This window comes from Gopherus flavomarginatus, chromosome 8 (genome assembly GCF_025201925.1).
Source record: "Gopherus flavomarginatus isolate rGopFla2 chromosome 8, rGopFla2.mat.asm, whole genome shotgun sequence".
Lineage (NCBI taxonomy): Eukaryota > Metazoa > Chordata > Testudines > Testudinidae > Gopherus > Gopherus flavomarginatus.
Genome location: NC_066624.1, coordinates 103,421,233 through 103,446,095, shown reverse-complemented (window position 1 = coordinate 103,446,095; position 24,863 = coordinate 103,421,233). Strand labels below are relative to the sequence as shown.

The 24,863-nt window shown below is 40.4% G+C and overlaps 1 protein-coding gene across 5 annotated transcripts in view; it reads right to left on the bottom strand.

Annotated features, from left to right (window-relative positions):
- Positions 1–24,863, bottom strand: part of MFN1 (mitofusin 1) — a 55,839-nt gene that overhangs the window by 23,702 nt on the left and 7,274 nt on the right. For 4 of the 5 annotated variants that reach the window (XR_007776026.1, XM_050965911.1, XM_050965914.1 and 1 more), the window contains exons 4-10: positions 23,193–23,355; positions 22,156–22,280; positions 18,932–19,040; positions 13,861–13,968; positions 12,996–13,149; positions 12,802–12,869; positions 1,235–1,356 (exon numbers count right to left, since the gene is read on the bottom strand). Coding sequence is in view for 4 of the 5 variants with exons in the window: in XM_050965911.1 (XP_050821868.1) it covers positions 1,235–1,356; positions 12,802–12,869; positions 12,996–13,149; positions 13,861–13,968; positions 18,932–19,040; positions 22,156–22,280; positions 23,193–23,355 (849 nt within the window). In the remaining variant the exon portion in view is untranslated. The remainder of the gene's footprint in view (positions 1–1,234; positions 1,357–12,801; positions 12,870–12,995; positions 13,150–13,860; positions 13,969–18,931; positions 19,041–22,155; positions 22,281–23,192; positions 23,356–24,863) is intronic. The other variant, XM_050965913.1, reaches the window with a different exon arrangement.

The following is a 24,863-nucleotide window of genomic DNA, read 5'->3' as shown; positions in this document are numbered from 1 at the left end:
GGGAAAGAATCTTGTTTGTGACACTGGCTCTCTCAGTCTTAACTTATCTCTACAAATTAGTGGAGACAATTCCTCTGACCAGACTGCCCTGTTACTGCTCACTGGCACCATTTGATTGCTGCTTAACAATGAAACTGTATTTCTCATCCTGAAGACCAGGAAAAATAAAAACGCCCAAACCGCGCCACATATTACTCTCTCAAGAAGTGCTGGATCCATAGCTCAAATGAGGATGGTTTAAAGGCTGAAGTTATACAAGTTGAACAGTCAGTGGCCATGCCACATACTGATTCAAATGATCCAGGGAGGGGAGGAGCAGAGTTAGAGAACAAAGCAACAGATTCAAGAGAAGGACTTCAAGAGTGCCATTCTTAGCATTAATCTAAGATCTGACAAAATGCATCAGATTAGGGATGTAAATGCACAACTCACAGAAGCTGGTGCATTCAGGAAGTATTCAGTATGACATTTAGGGGGGGGATTGTGTAGTTCACTGGAGGGTACATTATTGAGGAGTACAGGTAGAAAGGAGGCAAAATGGAGAGGTTAATATACAACAGCACATTAACTGTAGGTAAGAAAAGACCAGGCATCGAGGGCAGTTAGGAGAAATTTCTTTACTCAAAGTGTGAAGGGTATGTGACAGTCTCAGAAGCAAAAAATCAATACAATTGTAAAAGTATTAGACAAGCAAAAAGAGGAAGGAAATATTACTAGGGGCAAAGGTGACACAGACCAGATTGCTCACATGAACTCCCTCCATCCAAAGTGATATTTTAACCACCTGGCTGTCACTTTCCCTCACTCTCCCTTGCTCATTCACCCTCTTCCCTTTACAGTATGTTATAGATGAAACGGGCTTCATTATTGCTTCTAAAATGGTGGTTACAACAAGAAAGACTCCTTGCAGTTCTAAAATGAAGTCTCAGAAAACAAGCTCATAGGATCAACTTGCCACCTTCGTAATCTGTTAACAATGAAGAAAGCAACATGAAAGCAGTGATCCTTGGACACACCTCAAAGCTCTTTTGCTTCTCCTCACCCAGAACAAGTAAATATGAGGAAATGGTGCGAGTGAGCAGTATTAAAACTGAACAGTGAGAGAAATTCCCTATCCAATTCTTGCCAGTAGGGATAAGTGAACTTTAAAGTCTAGACTAGTACAGGGAAATTAATGCAATGTAAATTGTTCTCTCTCTATGATCTGGATATATCAAAAACAGAAGACTCCTACCTTTTTTCTGCTGCTGCCACATTTATGGCGTCCATAATGTTTTTCACAGTATCTATTATCTGTTTAGCTCTGATAGTGTGCTGTTCAAACTTGGTTTTCACGGCTGACTGCGAGATACACTCCTGCGAGGGGCCCAAGCCACAACACATTACTGTAATTCCATTACAACGCTCTCAGGAATTTCAATGTCAGAAAGCACTTGCTGCTATTATCACACTTAAACCCAAAGAAAAATAAAGAAAGGAGAAAATGTACAGAAATCAAAGACACAGAACTGAAAATTCAAATGGCTCCATAGCAGCAAGACTGTAACTTCAGTCCACAGTGTGCACAGTAATGTGAATTATTCTTGTAAATTAATAGCACAAAAGAAACATCATAAAAGGAAAATCTGATGTACAAGTATGAAGATAAACCTGTTCCTTCCTCAATGGTATTAAGCATCTCAAAAATTTTCCACACTAACAACAGGTAGTGCTCAATGTTCAGCGCTGATTCTTACAGCATTAACTACTTTGTGGTGGTTTTAATTGTCACATTAACTTTTCTGAAAGTTTCAGGGTTTAACTGTATTTACCCCAACAAGATTTTGCACAATTGCAAACTTAGGTTGATACTGGCAAGCCTACCAGCCAAATATGCTATTTGGCCAACCACATAGGGCATTCCAAAACAAGTATTAACTTGGAAGGCGCAACACTGGCAAGCATTCTTTAAAATATTTTCCCCTCGATGAATATTCATGTGTTAAATCTAGTGGTACTGAATGGTTAGAAATAACAGAGTATAAGGCCAGAAGGACCACTGTGATTATGTAATCTAATCTCCTGCTCTGCTCCTGGTCACTGAATTTCCTGGAATTAAATTCTTGTTTGAACTAGACTGCATCTTCTAGAAAAAAAACTGAATCTTGTTTTAAAAATGGAGAATCTACCACAACCCTGGGTAAGTGTTCCAATGGTTAACGACCATCACAGTTAAAAAAATATGCCTTGGTTTCCAGTCTGAATTCATCTAGCTTCAACTTCCAGCCATTTCATCTAGTTCTACCTTTGTCAGTTAGACTGAGGAATTCATTATCAAATATTTGTTCCTCATGCAGTTTCTTTTAAACTGCGGACAAGTCACTCCATAGCCATCTCTTTGTTAAACTAAAGAGGTTGATAGACTGAAGGTACTCACGAGAAGGCATGTTTTCCAATCTTTTATCACTCTTGTGGTCTCTCCTCTGAACCCTCTCCAATTTAGCAACATTCTCCTTGAATTGTGGACACCAGAACTGGAAACAGTATTCCAGTAGTGGTCACACCAGTGCCAAACACAGACTTAACATAATTTCCCTGCTTTTAACTCATTATTTTACCCTGTTTATATATCCAAGGATCACACCAATGCTTTTGGCCACAGCATCACATTAGAATCATAGAAGATTAGGGTTGGAAGAGACCTCAGGAGGTCATCTAGTCCAACCCCCTGCTCATAGCAGGACCAACACCAACTGAATTATTGCAGCCAGGGTTTTGTCAAGTGAGACCTTAAAAACCAATAAGGACGGAGATTCCACCACCTCCCTAGGTAACCCATTCCAGTGCCTCACCACTCTCCTAGTTGAATAGTTTTTCCTAATATCTAACCTAGACCTCCACCACTGCAACTTGAGACCACTGTTCCTTGTTCTGTCATCTGCCACCACTGAGAACTTAGCTTGCTCCTCTTTCAAACCTCCTTTTCAGATAGTTGAAGGCTATCAAATGCTCCCTCATCCTTCTCTTCTCAAGATTAAACAAGACCTGTTCCCTTAGCCCCTCCTCATAAGTCATGTGCCCCAACCCCCTAATCATTTTCACTGCCCACCGCTAGCCTCTCTCCAATTTGTCGGGGGCCCAAAACTGGATGCAATACTTCAGATGAGACCTCACATCTGGGAGCTCATGTTCAACTCATTATCCATCATGACCTCCCAGTTCTTTTCAGATTCACTGCTTCCCAAGATATAGTCCCCCATTCGGTACACAAGGCCTACGAACTCGTTCCTAGAGGTTTGACTTTACATTTGGCTGTATTAAATAGACAATACTGAAACTCAAACTGAAAGAAGATACAGATGACCAGTTTTGGCAAACTGAATTTATGGCCACATGTAAGACTTTGAAATTAAGCCATTTCATACAGTGTAGACCATCTACTTAACTGGTTTCACACTGTGCTAATGTTTAATTTACAGACTGAGCAAACACTATCAGTATCATACATTTAGAAATACAACTAAGAATTAAAGCATCTAGTTTCCTCTTATTGGATATAGCTAATTATAAAGGAGATTTTTAAAAGATACAACTGGCAGTTAAGTGCCTAACTCCCATTGACTTTCAATAGTAGTTGGGCGCCTAATTGCCATTTGTGCCTTTGAAAATTTTGCTCTCACATACCCCTCAATAATAGGTTGTGACAAGATGTAAACAAAACACTAAACAAAAAGAAACAGAATGGGTAAAAGGTTTTCTTTGTTCCTCGATGAAGCAGATCTAGAAATCAGCAACGAAAAGCCAGAAGTTCATAGTTATCAGCACATTGTTAGAGCTAGACTAGACATGTAGGAAAGATGAGAATCTTTCTAATATTAGTAGGTAGTAGATAAAGGGCTTATAGTCGTTCACTACACAATCAGAAATTCCAGTTAAAGCACTAGGAAAAACACAAACATTAGTTATATGTCTGGAAAGACGAGCGAGAAAGAGAAGAATAAGTAAGTTTATAAACAATGCATTTATCAAAAGGAAGATAAAAGCTGCTGTGCTTCCGTAATGTAACTCGGAACAGTTACCTCAAACTGTACTTCAACTACAGCTGGTTAATTTGCCTGTAAGTGCACAGCTCAATACATTTACTGTGCATAACATCAGAGGGGCACTTTGCAACAGAGTATTAATTAAGGATGTGACAGTGATTGAGTTATAAACTCTCCCCTCCTCACCTACTTCATGAAGCAGCGTTGCAAACAGTGACCCAAGAATGAGGGTATCTTTTTGACATAGCACACTAAGTGCTGATGCTCTATCATATCAAAAATATAATTTCAAAGTAATCTATTATAAAAATCTCAGAGGATACAATTAAACTCTCTTCCACATTCCATGAGACTGAAACCCCCCCCCCCCTAACCCCCACGGTTAGCCCACTGAAGGCTCAATGGATTAAAGACCACATCAGCTAGCTTTTCTCTTGTCATGGTATGTGTATATATTTTAGGGGTGCACATATTACAAGTGAGGTGGGTAGTGTATAACCTCTAGGTTAAATTAGAGGTATAAAGGCAGTTTTGAAGTATAAGGATAAAATGTAAGTATGAGACAGCAGTTCAAGAATCCTACAGGCCCAAGCCTGTAAGACATTAGCTTAAGTATTTAGCATAAGATAGGCTTATTTAGCATTGGGAAGTTGATCAGTGTCCCTAAATCATAAGATGGTATAAAATATAATTTTTGCAATAAACAATTCTGCTGAAATTCTGCATAAAATGCTGACAGATAACTGCAAGACATCAGTGGATGCCCCTTTTGGGTATTTTAGGACAGGAACACTGATGCTTAACCACAGGATTGCTCTGGTAACTAATTGACATTTTCGGTTTTTATTTTATTTAATTTTCGGTTTTTATTTTATTTAATTTTTCCCAGGAACTTATCAGCGTTTAATACAACAACAACCAAAACAGGTGAAAAATTGGTGAAAAAACGATTAATTTTTCTGGGTAAATACTGAAGTTTATTTTGGTGGACAGAAGGACGGGGAAGAAGTATTCAGTAAATTAATCCTTTGATGAATGAAATTCAATGTGGTTTGCTGCAGAACTAAAACAGAACTCAAAACATGACATCTCTGAGTTTAAGAAAATAACGTATCTCTAATCCCCAAATAAAATGTTTCATTTGAATCAACAGTTTGATTCTAATAGATTTAGAACTATTAGCCTCTAAATATTTACATTTAATAACTGGGCCACACCATTAGAAGTTGCAGTGCATACCCTCAACTTCAACCTTTTCTCCTGTTTTTGGTTTTTTTCCCAACTTTCAAATACTTCCTTGTGTTCTGAAATGTATTCTGATACAGATTTTTGTTTTCTTCCCATTTTAGCATATCAGATCTTTAAACCATTATTTGTTAACAACTTGAAATGTGTACGTGGTGGGCATGAAATTCATCAGCACGTTCAAATGTGCACGAACTTCAGAGCTTGCGTGCGTGCCTGTTTGTTTATTGTGTGCATCTTTTAGACTAATACACGGTCTTACTTCAAGAGGCAGCTTTGCATATACACAGACTAATGTATTATCGTAATACATATATCTCATGCAATGTATTATGATTTTCCTAATAAAACAAGCTATTTTTATATATTTGAATGATACAAAAGTAGGGTAAAAAAAGAATACTTTTTGTAAAATCCAGGATTTTTTCAGTAAAAATCAGTTTAAATTGAAAACATAGGGGCTTACGCATATATGCTAATATATTTGAGATAGATAATTAGTACAATAACCTATAGAATAAGGACTCACCAATATTATTAGGGTGAGGAAGTTCGTTACAGGCAAAGGAGGCCAAACATTTATAAATATTCATGGTAGCCACAGCAGAGCTAACGATAGCCTAGACCATTGAGACCTTGACCACTGGAATCATTTGGCATGCCCGAGATCGAATGGGATCCTCATCAATCACCACCTGTCTCCCTTATCTTAGGTCTTTCCAAGGACTGTGTGAGTATGCATATGAAATGACACGAGATGTAAAGTTAATATTGCATTACTGTTACATTCTTGTTTGGATCACAATATTTGTGTTTGCTAACCTTGTTAATAAAACTACTGAAAGTTCAGAACTTTTTTCTTAACTGTGACTGTTGCAAACATGCACATTGGTGTTTCCAATTTAACCATAATTCTAACAACTGTAAGCCTTGTCTTGGAACTGGAACCCGGTCAAACTTCAGAGTGTTAATTTGCTAAACTGGGAATTCTTAAACAATCAATACACAGTGAATAGATCAGGCAACAAATGCCACCTATTATTAAAATTGTCTTATAATGAGATTGTTGGGCTATGTTTTCAACTACGTATAACTATATAAAACTAATTGTTCGGGTTGAATTTTCTCATGCTCTATGTCTGCCTCAGGCTGAATTTTCTGGGAAAAATTCAGACAAAACAGTTCACTTGTTTCCAAGAATAAGGTCTGAGGAAAATATATTGTTCTGCCCACGCTAAACAAATAATACTAACCTTTTTTTAGATGTTCTAGCATCCCCATGCTTTGGAGTAGGTACTAGAAATTTGTCAGTGGGGTGAACTTTGTGTCTGAGACATGCCTTTCAGCATCCTTGTGAAAATCCAGCAAGTGATAACCCTTTGAAAAAACACCTGCAGTTCGCACATGCTCATTAAACACTAGCTAGAGCTTCACAGCTGAATTCCCCACAGATTTTGACTGCATGGAACCGCTTTCCCTGCAATTGCTTCTCTGGGTTCTTGTGCGCTGGGGCTAGGCATCAGCCCTGAAAGCAGGGTAACTGTCTTGCATGTGCTCTCAGTGCCTCTCCTGCTGAGCCAAGGCAGTGTGGAGAAGAAAGCTGCCTGATCTGAATGCAGAACAGATAAAGCTTGATCTAGGAGGCAGGGAGTAGAGTGAGACAAAGAGCCTGGGAGATGGGAGAACTGAACTGGCTGGGTAAAGAAACTAGGATAAAGAACCTGGTAGTCAGTCGGGGACAGGGTATGTGGGTGAGTGACTGGAGACCAGGGGAAGAGATGCAAATCAGATGACGAGCCACGGGAATGGGGGGAGGGAGGGAGAAGGAATGCCTGGGAGTTAATGGGGGAGACTGGGATTGAGAGTCCAGAAGAGGAGACTCGGACTGACTGGACAAGGAGATTGGATGAAAAGACTGAGGTGTGGAGACTGGGAGTGACTAGCTGAGGAGAATAGGACTGAAACAAGGAATCAGGGATGGGGAAGAGAGAGAACAGGGACAGGGTAGAAGGGATCAAGTTTAAGGGAACATAGAGAAGAGTCTGTGCCCACTAGAGTATACAACCCTCCAAAGCCTGGAATGGAATATAAGATTCTCAAGTTTCATTATTCTTCAACAAATATCTATGAAACACACAGGGAAACTGTCACATTCCCATCTAGATGCTGGTCCACAGAGAGGACGACAACCTACTACTGCTATGAGTTACTCACTCCCTTAGCTCACATAGCACAGGTTTTGCAGTGGGTGTAAAGGTTCCACTCCTGCTTCAATATGGGGGCATCAGTATGATTCCACACGATGGAATTTATTTTTTCCAACACGTGTTTTTCCAAAAGCAAAAAAATTGCATGCACACGCACACAAAAACACAGAACTATGTTAAAAGAACATTAAGGTTACTAAGTTAAGAAATGCCAGTTCCCCAACTTCCTGGAAATCCAAATTAGACCTTAGAGACACATGGAACGTGTTAACATTGAATGGCATGGATACAAGACAGCTCTTGTCAAAGAACTCATCTGCTACAAGATTGTAATCACCAGCATCAAAAGCATCACCTGTCATAAAGTCATCAAGGTACTGTGGAAGGAACAACCTGCCTCCTCTCTGGTAGTCCACACTGAACTCAAGGTGTGGCACTTGTTATTAGACAACTTCTAGCACAGATTTTAACCACATGGCACATCGTATCTCCATGCTTGGCTCCGACAACATTATGGGCACTTATCGGTTGTTGTGCCCTACACACCAACAGAAGATGCATTACCTATGAAAAATAACGCATTCTATCAACAGCTGGCAGCAAAAATCCAGTCAACTCTGCCACGTGACACACTACTAGCACTTAGAAATTTTGATGCTGTGATTGGGTGCGATCAAACTGGTATGAAACTGCAAGAGGATCCTTCAGTTTGGGTTTCTCAAATGATATCATCACCCAGCTCTTTGGCATTTTATGCCACTGAGAGCTTATCTGTTATGGACTCTTAGTGGAGAGAAACTGACCACATTCTCATCAGAAATCGCTCCACAATGAAATTTCACTGAGACTTCGGTGGTGCTAGAACACCATAAACCTCAGACCATAGACTAGTTGTCACTGCGCTCACTGCATTTTCCAACTCCTTGCAAGCCAGATGTCCACCAACAGTACAAAGTCTAGTGTCTATCTGAAGATCCTGTTGAGGCTGTGAAATAAACACAGGCTGTCATTGATCACATATGTAACCTCGGTACCTTCTCAGAAGATGTGGAGATCACCTGGAGAAGCATATGTAACGCTAGATCAGATGCCTTCACAGACACAATCAGCTTCAGACGGTTCACAAGAAACCTTGTATTTCTGAAGAGGCCTTTGATATATTATCAAAAAAGGAAGAAGAAGAGGCAAGTAGGGAAATGTCCAAGAATGTAAATGACTGAAAGACATTTTCTGCGCCATTGAAAAACATGACTGTGACAGCTACAGCTCCCTGGCTGACAAATCAGATGATGGCTTAAAGTACAACACCTGCATCCTGCTTACAGAGCCATCACACACTTGGCTGGCAGCCATAAACAGGCTTCTAAAATCCCCATCACAAAGTCAGATGCCTCTCCTTCTAAGCCATATTTTGAACCTTGGATCTGCTAAAGACTGTCCACAGCTACACAACCTGGTAAACCACATAGCTGCAAACCTGGGGATAAACTCTCATTTTCTGTTAATCAGGAAGAAAGAAAGGCCATCCCAAAATTACAAAATGGATAAGCTGCTGGACCTGATGGCATTCCACCTGGGCTGCTCAAAGGTGCCTTGGAACCAGTGAGCATCAACCTACATAAATTGTTATTAAAAGCATGTGCATCAGGCAAAGTACCAACAGAATGGAAAGAGAGCATCATATTGTCCCTGTGCAAGGGCAAAAGATCTCACAGAGCGTGGCAAATAGGCCAATCTCATTGCTTTCAGTCCCTGGAAAGGTTTTCACTTGTTCTGTTTAGTAGGATGCAGCTGCTCCTTAACAGACATCATAATCCACAGCAATCAGGTTTCACTGTTGGGCAGTCAACAACAGATAGAGTCCTTACCCTCTGGCTGAGCTGCACTGAAAATTTAACCACCTGTTTCATGTGGCATATAATTGATATCAAAGCAGCTTTTGAATTGGTCAGCACTTTGACTCACATTGAAAAGAATTGGCATTTCAGATGTTTGTGGACGATACCAAGCTGGGAGGGATTGCAAGTGCTTCAGAGGACAGGATTAAATTCAAAATGATCTGGACAAACTGGAGTAATGGTCTGAAGTAAATAGGATGAAATTCAATAAGAACAAATGCAAAGTACTCCACTTAGGAAGGAACAACCAGCTGCACACATACAAAATGGGAAATGACTGCCTAGGAAGGAGTACTGCAGAAAATGATCTATGGGTCAGAGCGGATCAAAACTAAATATGAGTCAATAGTGTAACACTGCTGCAGAAAAAGCAAACATTCTGGGACATATTAGCAGGAGTGTTGTAAGCAAGACAAGAAGTAATTCTTCTGCTCTACTTTGCACTGATTAGGCCTCAATTGGAGTACTGTGTTCAGTTCTGGGCACCATATTTCAGGAAAAATGTGGAGAAACTGGAGAAAATCCAGAGAACAGCAACAAAAATGATTAAAGGTCTAGAAAACATGACCTATGAGGAAAGACTGAAAAAACTGGGATTGTTTAGTCTGGAGAAGAGAAGACTGAGAGGGGACATAAGAGTTTTCAAGAACATAAGAGGTTGTTACAAGGAGGCGGCAGAAAAATTGTTCTCCTTAACTTCTGAGGAGGATAGGAAATAAGCAATGGGCTTAAATTGCAGCAAGGGCAGTTTAAGTTGGACATTAGGAAAAACTTCCTAATTGTCAGGGTGGTTAAGCACTGGAATAAATTGCCTAGAGAGGCTGTGGAATCTCCGTTGGAGATTTTTAAAAGCAGGTTAGACCAACACCTGTCAGGAATGGTCTAGATATTGGGTCCTGTCATGAACGTAGGGGACTGGACTAGATGAGCTCTTGTGGTCCCTCCCAGTCCTACGATTAGAGTCCTACAAAATTCACAGTCCATTCTGGTCAATTTCACAGCAATGAAATTTGAAAATTAGTCAATTTCACATTTTCAGATGTTTACAACTGAAATTTCAGGGTATTCTAACTGTGGGTGGGTCGCAAACCTGTTGGGGCGGGGGTTGGTTTGCGGGATTGCCACCTTCACTTCTGTGCTGCCTTCAGAGCTGAGCTCTGAAGGTGGCAGCCACGGAGCTTCCTGCAGACACAGCCCGTTCCTGGAGGTAGGTCTGATCTCCCCCCCAAGAGTGGACATGCAGGGGAAGAACAAATCCTGTCCCACCCCAGCCCGGCCAGTACTAGCAGCTAGGAGCTCCCAGAAGCAGAGGTGGGCGGGTGGGAATCAGATTTTAAAGAGGAGGGCTTATTTCATGATCCGTGACACATTTTCATGGCCGTGAAATCGGTAGGGCCCTACCTATAATTTTGTTCTGCTAAATCTGGTATGCGATCCTCACACTGATAGTGTGTGCATTGATAAACTGCTTTTATCATGTTTCTATACAACCTTAGGTGTACAGCACAGATATACTCTCTCCCCAGCACTATTCTGTTGAGCTTATCCACTGGATATTAGGATTTGCTGCTCCACAATTCAGAATCAAGGTTGGTCAAAAAGTGTTCACTGACCAAGAAAATGTTGAAGACACTGCCTTACTTACATACATGTCAGAGAATTTTTAGTCCTGCCCTTCAGGGTCTCTGAGATGCCACCTGCAATGAGGGTTAAATGTCTCCAAGCAGAAGAACCTTGGAGCTGGGCCACCAAAATCCATGGTGCAGGTGCAGTTCAGTATCATGAAGCACATCTACATAGGCTGCAAAAAGTTTAAACTGGACATTCTTTGACAAAGAAGTCTTGCCACCTCTACCATGAAGTTCATGTTTTGCTTATGGACGCAAAAATGTCTGTGCCAAAACAAAGTTCAGACTCTATCAAACCTATGTAGTATCTGTATTACTCTATGGGTCAGAAATCTGGACCCTCTTTAAGGGCAGACTAGGAGTGGTTAGGGGGATTCCATCTGAGCTATCAGCACCAAATCCTGAGCATAAAGTGGTTTGAATTTGGGCTGTCAATCTCACAGTGATCTGGCCTTCCTTCATTGGCTTATATTAAAAAACAGTGTTGCATACTCTTTGTCCATGTCATCAGAATGGATAAAAACACTCAAGCATACCATGCTATCAAACTCTCTATTGACGGGAAAAGGGGTTTACACCCTGATCTGACACCGTCCATTCAGTTGCCCTAGAGATTTGCAGGATTGAGACAGACCTGGGAACTTCACTACATGATGCCTGGTGCAACGCCACCATCCCTGGTCACTCTGGCTGGCTTAATGGTCCTCAGTAGACCATGCACGCTTACTGATGTGCATCCTTTAATTCTAGCATTTCCTAACTTCTGCCGACCTTTGCAACCTTAACGTTCTTTTAACATAGTGTGCGTTATATATTAAAATTTTCAAAAGCTCTTCAATTGTTTAGGGGCCTAAGTCCCATTATGAGCCAATAGGACCTAGACACTTCTGAAAACTTTACTCATATATAGAGAGCACAAGCTATGTTGTGGAGTGCATAGGTAGATTCATAGTATTTACTGAATCTAATTACATCCATATCATTCTAAGCTTATGATGCTACCTGAACACAATGAGGTGCTAACATGAGCCATTTAAAATAAGGAGTGATCCTGGTGAGCCAACAGATTGAAATCTCTAGGAATGGCATTTTAACGTAAGAATTGTCCAAGTTCAGTTGAATAGCTAGATATCGTCATATTGGAACCAGCCAATGGTTCTCTAGTTCAGAATCCTGCTTCTGAAGAGAGCGTCAACCTCGAGAATGGATAGAGCTGAACGGATAAGGTGTATTTCTCTGGGAGCAGCCAGTACACAACAATACTGCTACTGCTAAAAAATGTACAATCAAGGGCTCAAAACTAATTAGAAGTCACCAGCTTCAGAATAACTTCCTTTTTCCCCCCTACTTTAAATGAAAAAAGGTCTGCCGTCACAAGAGAGTAAGTCTGGAATGTCAAGGTTGGGAGGACAAAATATAGAAAGCAGGGCATATTGGCTCTAAAATATTGAAAGCTTAACTATACTGTTTGCATGTTTCCACATCATATAAGATTTTGGTACAGTAACTGAGGAGAAACACCTATTGGTTTCTTTATATATTATAGGTTGTACTGGTGTTAAGTTCTTATATAAAAACAAAAAGCCTGATTCTGCCACCCTTCCACACAGAGTAATACCTATTCAAGCAAGTACACTATTCAATGTGAGCAAGGATGACTGGGACCCTAAATTAGCTCAAGACTGGCACTGTGTGCATGTATTTACAATATGCAATGAAATGATGCCAAGAAGGGAAAAAAGTCACCTTGGCACCACAACGTTCTGAAAACATACGGTGTTAAAAAGCCCATGACATCTACCTCAAATATTTGCTCAAAACTCTGGAATTCCTGAAATCTTGTCTGAAATCCTTCAGCTAGTGCACCACCTGCAAAGCATAATATAGATTTAAAGTAGATCATAAAATCTCACAGTAAGTTACTGTATTTTAACTCCTAAAGTAAACTCAGACATTTTATATACACATGAAGGGGAAGTAGGGTTCAATACATACCACTCTCTGGCATCCCTTGGGCCTTCTGCTTTCTAGCACTAAGAACTTCCTTGGCTGAAACAAAAAAGATGCGGTTCTGTGCTTCTGAGAGATCAACAACTTTGAGCTCATCGACTAGGAAGGTCAGACAGCGCTCCATGTGCTGCCTGCGCACCTGTTAGAGGAGGCAGAAAAGCAGAGGCAAAAAGCCAGTCAAACAGAAAATAAACATTTCTGAGAAAAAAAATCAAAATCTTAGAGCAACATATAATCCCACTGATCCCAGAAACCCTGAAAAACCCTCATGTAATAAGATGCCCTCTAGATCTAAAGAGGCAGCAGCTGCTCCTAATTAGCCATTTTGGATTTCCCCACTTGCCAAAAAGAATTTTTTGAGTACTCAACCAAAAGCTGATGCACTCAGAGGTACTGAAATAACAATTCCATGTGTAACTTGCATGCACTATAGCATACTCTGTGTTTGAGTAACAATAACAATATTACCCAAACACAGAGTATGATATAGTGCATGCAAGTTACACTTGGAAATGAGGATTTAAAAAAAAAAAAAAAAAATCTTGAAAGTCATTTTAAAAAGCCATCATTAAATGAAGGTTTTAGTTTGGTAATTACATTTGAAGAAGTTGGCAAAACACTTTTGCATTCTGATCACAAATCCTCTCTCCATTTTTTTTTTTTTTTTAAACAACACTGAGCACACTCCATCCCTCGATTTGTTTTATATATTATATAATATGCCAATTCCCATAGTATCTAGATATATTTACATGTTTGGCAATATTTTCTCCTATAGTTTAAACAAGCCATTGTTTCTGCTATAGTTATCCAACATTTGTTACTACCAAAGGATGAAAAAGTAACTCACATCTTCCATATATTCAGGCTCTGATGCAGACGCATCCCAGCGATTATTCAGGATGAAGATGTTCGGCTTGGAAAGTCGTTCATTTACTTTGTGAAAAAAGTGCTTTTCCTAAGAATTGAGGAAAGGAAGGGAAAAAAAAAAAAGATGATGGGGGAGGGATGGCAAGCACAGCTCAGTGGTTAGAGCATTAGCCTGCTAAACCCAGGGTTGTGAGTTCAATCCTTCAGGGAGCCATTTAGGGATCTGGGGCAAAAGTCTGTATGGGGATTGGTCCTGCTTTGAGCAGGGGGTTGGGACTAGATGATCTCCTGAGGGCCCTTCCAACCTTGATATACTATGATTCTTGATGATCAATTTATTACTTTTTTGGTCTAAAAAAATACTTTCGTGCTTTCTACTTCTTTAAAATGTAGCACTGTATATTAGTCCAAAGATCATGAATTACATTAAGATGTTACCAACAATAAAATCTAATCCAAGAGTTTCACAAGCTATAAAAAGCAGCCCTAATTCTTCTCTGAAAAACAGACATAAGGTAAAACTACTTCATAATTTAAAAAGGTCATGTCTCCCTTATTTGAACTGTCCTTTTACTCTTGCCCATCCAGCAAAATTCCAATGCTACATCCAGAACTACTGTTCATATCAAACTATATTCTCCAGTGCAATACAAATAAGCAACATTCTGTTCAGGGGGCAAAACGAAGCACTGAAAACTTAACCTGAAACTCTTGAATAGCTGTTGAATTTTCCATGGGAAACTGAACATGTGCATGTGCCTGAAAACATCTTCGAGTTATCTTGCAAGCCCCTGCTACTTTTCAACAGTCATAATGAATTAATCAGAACCCAGTGACCATCATCAGTTAGCACAGCTGAAGAGTGAAAGATCACCTGGCCATTTTCAGCTTCTCTGGACTTAAACAGAACACTGTCTACATTATTAAGCCGTGTCTACACTATGGGTGCTAAAGCAGCAAATATATGGCTCAGCAATTATGTGACTATGTCATGCCATAGCGTAAATGCTTCCTACTGCAATGGAAAGGATTCTCCATCTCTATATGAACTCCACCACCTTGAGTGATGGTAGCTTGTTTGACAGAAGCTTTTCTCTGTCAACCTCACTGCATCTACACTGGGTGTTAGGCTTACACAGCTCGTAAGCACCGTAGCTATGCCAACCTAGCCCCAGTGTAGACCAGACCTTAGACAAAACACTTGAAATACTTAAATTGCTATGTTCCAATAAGAAATTGTAAATCTGCAAATAAGGCACTATTACAACAATAAGAACTCCTTCCAACAGAATCCAGTGGCCTCTTATTTCATAGAATCATAGAAGATTAGGGTTGGAAGAGACCTCAGGAGGTCATCTAGTCCAAAGCAGGATCAACACCAAATAAATCATCCCAGCTAGGGCTTTGTCAAGCGAGGCCTTAAAAACCAATAAGGATGGAGATTCCACCACGTCCCTAGGTAACCCATTCCAGTGCTTCGCCACCCTCCTAGTTAAATAGTTTTTCCTAATATTCAACGTAGACCTCCCCCACTGTAACTTGAGACCATTGCTCCTTGTTCTGTCATCTGCCACCATTAAGAACAGCTGAGCTCCATCCTCTTTGGAACCCCCTTCAGGTAGTTGAAGGTTGCTATCAAATGCCCCCTCATCCTTCTCTTCTCAAGACTAAATAAGCCCAGTTCCCTCAGCCTCTCCACATAAGTCATGTGCCCCAACCCCCTAACCATTTTCGTTGCCCTCCGCTGGACTCTAATTTGTCCAAATCCTTTCTGTAGTGGGGGGGGGGGGCGCAAAACTGGACACAATACTCCATATGTGGCCTCACCAATGCTGAATAGAGGGGAATAATCACTTCCTTCCATCTGCTGGCAATGCTCCTACTAATGCAGCCCAATATGCCGTTAGCATTCTTGGCAAAAAATGGTACACTGTCAACTCATATCCAGATTTTCGTCCACTGTAATCCCCAGGTCCTTTTCTGCAGAACTGCCGCAAAGCCACTTGGTCCCCAGCCTGTAGCAGTGCACGGGATTCTTCTGTCCTAAGTGCAGGACTCTGCACTTGTCCTTGTTGAACCTCACAAGATTTCTTTTGGCCCAAACCTCTAATTTGTCTACGTCACTCCAGATCCTATCCCTAGCCTCCAGCATATCTACCTCTCCCCACAGCTTAGTGTCATCGGCAAACTTGCTGAGGGTGCAATCCAACCCATCATCGAGATCATTAATGAAGATGTTGTACAAGACCGGCCCCAGGACTGACCCCCTGGAACACTCGCTTGATACTGGCTGCTAACCAGACATCGTTCCGTTGATCACTACCCATTGAGCCCAATGATCTAGCCAGCTTTCTATCCACCTTACAGTCCATTCATCCAATCCATACTTCTTTAATTGCTGGCAAGAATACTGTGGGAGACCGTACCAAAACTTTGCTAAAGTCAAGCTATATCAAATCCACCGCTTTCCCCATATCCACAGAGTCAGCTATCTCATTACAAAAAGCAATCAGGTTGGTCAGGCATGACCCGTCCTTGGTGAATCCATGTTGATTGTTCCTGATCACCTTCCTCTCCTCCAAGTGCTTTAAAATGGATTTTTCCAGGGACTGAGGTGAGGCTGACCAGTTTGTAGTTCCCCAGATTCTCCTTCACTTTTTTAAAGATGGGCACTATATATTTGTCTTTTTCCAGTCGTCCGAGACCTTCCTTGATCGCCATGAGCTTTCAAAGATAAAGGCCAATGGCTCTGCAATCACATCGGCTAACTCCCTCAGCATCCTAGGATGCATTAGATCCGGCTCCATTGACCTGGGCATGTCCAGCTTTTCTAAACAGTCCTTAACTTGTTCTTTCACCACTGCGGGCTGCTCACCTGCCCCCATACTGTGCTGCCCAGTGCAGCAATCTGGGAGCTGGCCTTGTCTGCGAAGACTGAGGCAAAAAAAAGCATTGAGTACTTCAGCTTTTTCCACATCATATCACTACGTTGCCTCCCCCATTCAGTAAGGGTCCCACACTTTCCCTGACTTTCTTCTTGTTGCTAACATACCTGTAGAAACCCTTCTTGTTACCCTGCACATCCCTTTCTAGCTGAAACTCCAATTGTGCTTTGGCCTTCCTGATTACACCCCTGCATTCTCAAGCAATATTTTTATACTCCTCCCTTAATGTTCTGTGGTCCCTCCACTGGTTTTGCAGCAGGCCACTAAACAAAACTATTCCCCCAAGTACTATAATTGTATAAAGTGAAGATAATGCACACACAAGGACAGGAATATCATGTAACTGCATTCTCTACTTGAACAGGAGGGTGTGCAAGTGAGGGGCAAAAAAAGTCAGCATTTGCCGAGGCAAGATATTTGATCGCATTAGAACAATTAAAATTCAACAAAGTCCTTTCATTTCATTGCACCTGCCACACTAACAAAAATGTAAACAGGATAGGAGATTTTATTCCTAAAGAAGATGGAACATAAACCAAGATTTTGTGAAGACTTTGTTTGGGATAAAAATCGCTAGATCACTACTAAATATATATATTTTTTAAATTGCCTCTTCCAACTGAAATAAGATTCCGCTGCTAATTATCTTTAGACCCAATTATCTATGTGCTGCGCTCATTAATAAACAAGGAATTATGTGTATGGTAACGCAAAAGATTACATGACTTTTACACTCTGACAAGTTGTAGGACAATGACCCAATTTTAGGCTTAATATTTTTCTTCTGTGCCTGACTGAAAAAAAATCATTCAGCAAAATCATATTAATTAAGCACAAAACTGCTTATTAGCCCAGGATGCTAAAAATCAAAACACAAAATTAACAAGAATTTTCCTGCAGATTTACAGCCCACACATGGTTCCGGCATGGTTACAATCCAAGTCCGACCATTAAAAAATAAGCTATTTTCCTGAATTAATGGGAACACCAAATCAACTTTGGCTTTTGTTACTTCATTACCATTCCCAGGCACATAGGTCCTCATTGTTTCCATATTTCTAAGTGGCAATGGATTCTTGACAAAAATCCAACAACTTTTTTAAACCAACAGAACATTCAGGTTAATGATTTCTAGTCTCCCTCCACATAAAAAGCCAACATGTCCTGCATGAGGATGGGATAGTGAAGCCACAATTCTACCAAATCCTCTCTCTCTGCTTTAGATGATGTCAGAAGATACCTCTTTTGTCAGAAAAACTCATTTGTAAAGGAGTCTCCATGGTTGGAACTCAGAAAATAGTATGCAGTGTTTTAAGATCAGCTTTTGCTCTCTTCATATTCCCATTCAGCTATTCCAACCTACTGGAATGCTGGGGAAGATTTTCTTTTTGAATTCATTTCTTTATTTCATTAATAGCTGCTAGGGTAGTAGTAAAGGGAAGAGAAATCTTACCTTCCTAGCACTGTCCTTCAGAAAGACAGATTAGATAAACTGATGACATGTATTCTTAACAGAGAAATTTACTCTCTTCAGCGCTGGGAACATACAGAAGAATTGAACAGAGATGCAGATTTACTCTACACCTCTTTCGGTTAGGTTTAGTGTATGGGTGCTGCATGGTGTTGGTGGCCTGTGACATACAGAAGATCACACTACGTGATCTGGTTGTCCCTTCTGTCCTTAAATGCCATAATCTTTTATATCTTCTTTCAATTCTGTGTATAAAATACTTTAGTGCAGTCTGTTTCCTTGATGATAACACTCTTACTGTTAGTCTTTTTCATCAGAGAATCTTGAGTCTCCTATAAAGTTGGAAAAGTACTACTGCCATTTTATAGATGGGGGAAATGGAGGCAGAAAGCGCAAATGACTTTGCCTAGAGTCAGAGCAAATCAGCAATAAAGCTGAGAACAGGATGCTGATGCTTTAACCATTATACCACACTGTGCCCTTAGACCCCAATAATCATGGAAAATTCACTGTATAAATTCTAGGAGGAAAGCAGAAGCTCCCACATACCAACAGACCTTGGGAAGTCATCTTACTGGATCCTTGTGCATTTAAGTGAAGACCTAACCATTTTAATTAATAAGAGAATGTCCTACCGTATTCATAAGAGTTGATTCTGAATTAGCAACCAAGACAAAGACATCAGCATCTAAACAAAATTTGTCAATCCAGGTGTCTAGCTCTGTAGTGACATCTGTACCAGGGCTGTTGGAGAAAAACATATTTATCAATATAGAGAAAAATAAAGTTTTTCATTTTTAGAAACTGAACAAGAGGCCTGGATGGTTCTGGGGCTTGGTATTGGGATGCGAAACCCTGATGACATGCAGCACAAGCTGGTCATGACAGAAAGTATCAATCATCTAGCAGCTGTTCAGTAAGTTATGTAAAACCAGTTGGTTGTCTTCATTCAGTTTCTAACAGACAGATATCCCACCATAAAAGCCACCAATACAAATGAAAGACTGTTGAAAATCTCAGCAGGGAAGCCAAGTGCTGAATGGGCTAAAAGCATCAATTATTCTTTCATCCCTATGAACAGTCCCTCCAAGGGCAGGTTGAAGTGCAGTGGTAAGAGAATATTGAGAGAGTTTTGTGAACACATGGAATCTTCAGAGTTACCAAAACAGCTTAAAAAAATTAGCGTTAATCTCACTTACGAATTTTAAAAATTTGATTTTCACTCCCACATTCCAGCCCAACTTAAACCCATCTGCCTGAAATTTTACAGGTATAATCTCAAGAGTAGGGTGGAAATTATCTGGTAAGTGTGAAATTACATAAGACATTGTATTTGATGGATGAAAGTTAAAAAGTAGGTCAATCTTATTTCTTGAACATTTTCTGAACATTATTTTTTGGTTTATCAGAACTACTAAATGTATTGGCCAAGAGAAATGGAAAGTTTCTGAACCCTGTCAAGTAATTAAATATTTATAAAGCCCTACTTAATTCGTAATATTGCAGATCCTGCAATATTAGGCTTCCACCGCAATTTTCACAGCAGGAGACCCGGCTCCCAGCCCCGTGGAAATTGCAGGAAAGCAATAAGAACCATATTATCACAAATAATGAGATCCATTATTACTTTTACATGATTGTCCATGGCTTGTCCGCAACTCAGCTGCAATTTTTAGACAATCATCCCGCAATTAAAGTAGGACCTTAATTATTTAGTTATTAGAAGTAGCTTTTGCACACAGAAAGAGCTCTGCAGAGGCCTTAACTTGACCTGATGCAAATGGTCCAGGGAAGGATGAAGAATTGTATGTATGTGTAGGATTCAGGACTGAGCAATCCGTAAGCTCCATGGACCAGCATGGCTTGCAAGTAAAGTGGGTTTCATTAAAAAAATTTGAAAAATTTCTTTACAATTGAAAAAAAAATTCCCCCTCAAATTTCTCGCCTGCATAAAATTTATCATATTTTTCAAACAGTTATAGTACTGGTGGAAAATTCCAAAGTTTCAACAACAAAAACTGTTGATACTGTATTTCAGATTTCAACCAAAAAAACACGGCCTGTTTTTTGCTAAATATTTTTTCACTTTTTCAACCAGCTACACTTCCAAGTTCTGGAATCTCTTTGTAGCTTGCAAATGCCATACCAACTTGTGTGTAAGCATTCCTTCTACTTCGGAGAGAAAAAAAAAAAAAAACTAAAAAGTTCCCAGGCAAAAACCTTCATTAAACACAAGTTAAGATAGTCAATTTCTAGCAGTTTCTTAAAAAGGAAGAACACAAAGCACAATTCTACTGTACAACGTAACTGGAAATAGCATTGTGAAGTTCCTTGTTTGTTCTCTCTCAATCATTTCCTGTTCAAATTTGTTCAATTTACTAATAAAAAGATTCCCCACCCACTCCTAGAAGCTTTGCAAATTCAATCTGGAATCTGAGAAACAAACTAAGTTCTCCTTCTCACACTTCCTCAACTAGCAACAAGGATTCTGATAAGCAATCATAACCCAAATTACCCCCATGCAACCCTATTGTCTTCAAATTGTGTCTTTAAAGACCACTGTGTACTGCCAGTGCGTTCAGTGGGGTTGCACAGGCGTCACTGAGGGCATAATACAGAGCTGCCACTTAATTACAATTCCGTTGATGATGTGCAAGAAAAACAGAAGCCAGCTCACTCTGCCAACTGGGTTGGCTCTGTATTGCTTACATGCGGACAGATCTGGCATTCGAGGAAGAAAATAACAATGCTCCCACTGATTTCAAGGATATAAGATCAGAAGCACAATAATTAGTAGTAGTACTTATTTTCCCCATGAGTAGTGAGCAATGTGTACTCTGAATACACTCAAGTCTGGCCTGTACTAAAGAGTTAGGTCAACCCAGCTATGGCACTGTGAGGGGTAGGGAGGGCGTGAAAAACCCATACCCCTAAGCAACATAGTTAAACTGACCTAATCCCCAGTGTAGACAGTGCTATGCTGACATAAGAATTTTTGCACTGACCTACCTACCACCTCTCAGGGAGGTGGATTACCTATGCCAATGGGAGAACCTGTTACCACTGCAGCTGTGTTGCAGTAGCATTTCAAGTGAGACAAGTTGTCAGCTGCTGAGTAATAAAGTGCCTTTGTTACAAAATCACTCAGAGCAAAACCACATTGTAGTTTCTATGTACCACTTAAGAGGTGAAAAAAAAAAAAGGTAGCTTATATCCAGGATGGCAGGAAAAACCTTAAGTATTCGACATGTTTGTAGAAAAAACAAGCAATACAGTCCACAATTCTTTGATTCCACAAATAAACCACATGTGAATTTAACAGATCCACAGCCACAGGCTGGGGCCTTCAAAAAAGTCTTTTTCGGCATTTCTCGAATGCCATCACTGTATTATCTCAGCACTGAAGTCCTTATCAAAAATCTTTTCCACCAAAAGGCCAGATTGTCTATATTTTACATAAGCATGAGGGGTCACAGGATGACCAGGCTCCTGGGGGTCAGGGAAAGAGTTACAGTTGGTAGGATGACCATAACTGTAAAAAACAAAATAATATGGTGATAAAGTATAAGCTTAACTCAGCCAAAAGCTCGAGACCTTCTGAGCAAAATGATGGGACACACTCTTGTTACAACTGAGACTCGGCCAAAATATGGTGGTTTGATGAGGACAGACCAGAGTTTCTACACAAAGGAACAAACTTCAAGCACTTAAAATTGCTCTCGTTAACTTATGACATATCTAAAAACCACAACATTAAATCAACAATACTAAAACCTAAGTTAAATGTAACACAATTAGTGTGTATCAGATAATGAGGAAAACTCTTTAGATAACTGGTTTAATAAAATAATACTTATACCTGTCCACCAAAACCAAGTCATCTCTCAGGAGAGCACATTTTGCCTTGGGCCAAAAGACATGGACAAGACAGCCAGCTTCCAAGTCTTTATCCATATGAAGCGCATGGGCAAGTTGATTAACAGTCTGTGAAGAATGCAAAGCAACAGAAAAAGGAAGATACTTAGGTCTGCAATAACAGCCTTAAAAAACATAAAACTAGAGCCAAGACTTTTTGAATAGACCACTGATAAACTGTTTCATCTTATAGCTTAAATATTGTGAATCATTTTTTCCAGTGCCTTCTTTCCATCCAGGGCCTTTAACATCCCTTAGTGTCTAAATAGTCATTTTTCTACACTTGGAGAAAAAGACAGGACTCTCTTTGGAGTGGTGGAATTCCTTACATGGCTGGAGGGTTACCACTGAGTGTTAATGTACTTTTTCAAATGCTAGGAGGCCAGCACATTACCTCTCACTGTATATACAGGGTAATTATTTTAAATACACTTTATGGATTAAAATGGGCATTTCTGAATCTCATGCCGAACAAGTTAGATTGGTTTAAAAACAGACAACAGTTGGTAATAACTGAAGTATAGGAACCTAATGCAAGATTATAATTAACTCTCCATCATCCTTTAACAGGGGTTTAACAAATCAAAATAAATGTTTAAGTACGCAAAATGTTTAAAAAGTAAACCAGAGGCACACTTTTTCGGAATTTACACAGTATGTTTTTGGAAGAAAATGTGTATTTTTCAAATGTGAGCTTTCCAGAGCTTTGAAAAGAAGTTATAGAACTTACTGGTGGTCCCTCATACACAAACCATTAGACAGAGTAAGGTTTACATGCAAGGCCTAAGAAAGTGCTAAGGACTTTGTTTTAGTTTTATTTTGTTATTTCAGTGCTGGAAGAATGACTTAGAAATACTAAATAAATTTGGTTTAAGTTCCCCATACTTAAAAATGGTAAGTGTTAAATATTGCACCTAACAAAAGGGTTCTTTAAATACTAGGTTTCCAAGCACCTGCTCCTTAACCACTGAAAAACTATACCTTGACACTCTTCTTTTCATCTGATCCTTCAGTCATGAGATAAGCCTTATCACCATCTGTTCCTTCTACACTGAGAAAGCAATTCGTTGTGTGGCCAATCCCACTAGGAAGGACCTTATCCCACAGCATTGCATTAATGACAGAACTCTTTCCACTGCTTGTTCTAGAGGAAGAGAGAATATAAAAGTATTTAAAGCAGGGCATACAGAAAACCAAACACACCTTTGCTTTAGATTGTATTCTCCCTCCTTGAGATTCTTCAAGTTGTTCCTCATGGCATACCCTTGTGTCCATAGATTCATAGATTCTAGGACTGGAAGGGACCTCAAGAGGTCATTGAGTCCAGTCCCCTGCCCTCATGGCAGGACCGAATACTGTCTAGATTATCCCTGATAGACATTTATCTAACCTACTCTTAAATATCTCCAGAGATGGAGATTCTACAACCTCCCTAGGCCATTTATTCCAGTGTTTAACCACATATAGAACAGCTTGCAGGAATAGGGCCTAAGGCCAGGTCTACACTAAAAAAAAAAAAAAAGTTTCCCAGTATAGCTATACTGGCAAACCCTCCTAGTGTAGATATGGCTTATACCAACAAACAAGCCGCTTTGGCAGTATTGGGTATACTGGCGTGGCACACAAAATAAGTTACATTGGCAAAAGCACTTATTTTGGTATAACTGAATCTACAGTAGAACTTTTGTCAGAAAAAAAGACATCTCCCACCAGTTGTTTCATGTGGCTGGGAGGGACGGGGGAGGAGGGAGAATGCAGCGTGCTGGGGGAAGAGGCGGGGCAGGGATTTGGCGAAGGGGTCCAATGGGGTGGGGACTTTGGGGAAGGGATTGGAATGGGGGCGAGGCGCAAGCATCAACCGGCGCCGGGGAAAGTTGGCGCCTATGCCCCCATCTCCTATCAACATATAACCTACATTTGTATAACCAACATTAAATACCTGAAAGCATCCCTTAAAATAATGCTTAATATTTTCCTCAGTATGTTAAATTGAGGAACTGAACTATTTCAATTGCAACACATACAGAGCCTGTTGTTGCAGTTACCGGCCTACTGCAGTACAGTAACTCCTTAAAAGTCATCCTGGTTATAATGCTGTTTCGTTGCTGATCAATTAGGGAACATGCTCATTTAAAGTTGTGTAATGCTCCCTTTGTCCTGCTTTGTCCACTGCTTGCAGGAAGAGCAGCCTATTACAGTTAGCTGGTGGGGGCTTGGAACCAGAATGGACCAGCAGCTCCCCTCTCCCGTTCCCTATGCAGCAGCTGCCAGCAGGCTAGCAATTGCAACTATCCCTCCCCATACTGTCATGTGCTGCTCCTGCCCTCTGCCTTGGAGCGCTCCCCCACACTGCTGCTTGCTGTGCAGGTGGGGGGGGGGGTCTAATGTCTGGGTTTCCCCCTCTCCCCTGCTCTACACCCCACTTACCCCTTTCTTCTCAATATAAAGCAGGGTGGGGACACAGATGGAGAAAGACAGAGGAAAACATGGGGCAGCAGCTGCTGTTTCAACTTCCTAATCCACTTAAAAAGACAATGCACTTAAGAGTGGGTCAGCTTACTTAAAAGGGCAGTGTGCATTCTTCTCTCTCCCACACACAAGGTGTGTGTCTGTCTCTGTCTGCTATGCTATCTCCCCTCCCCTCCATTCCTG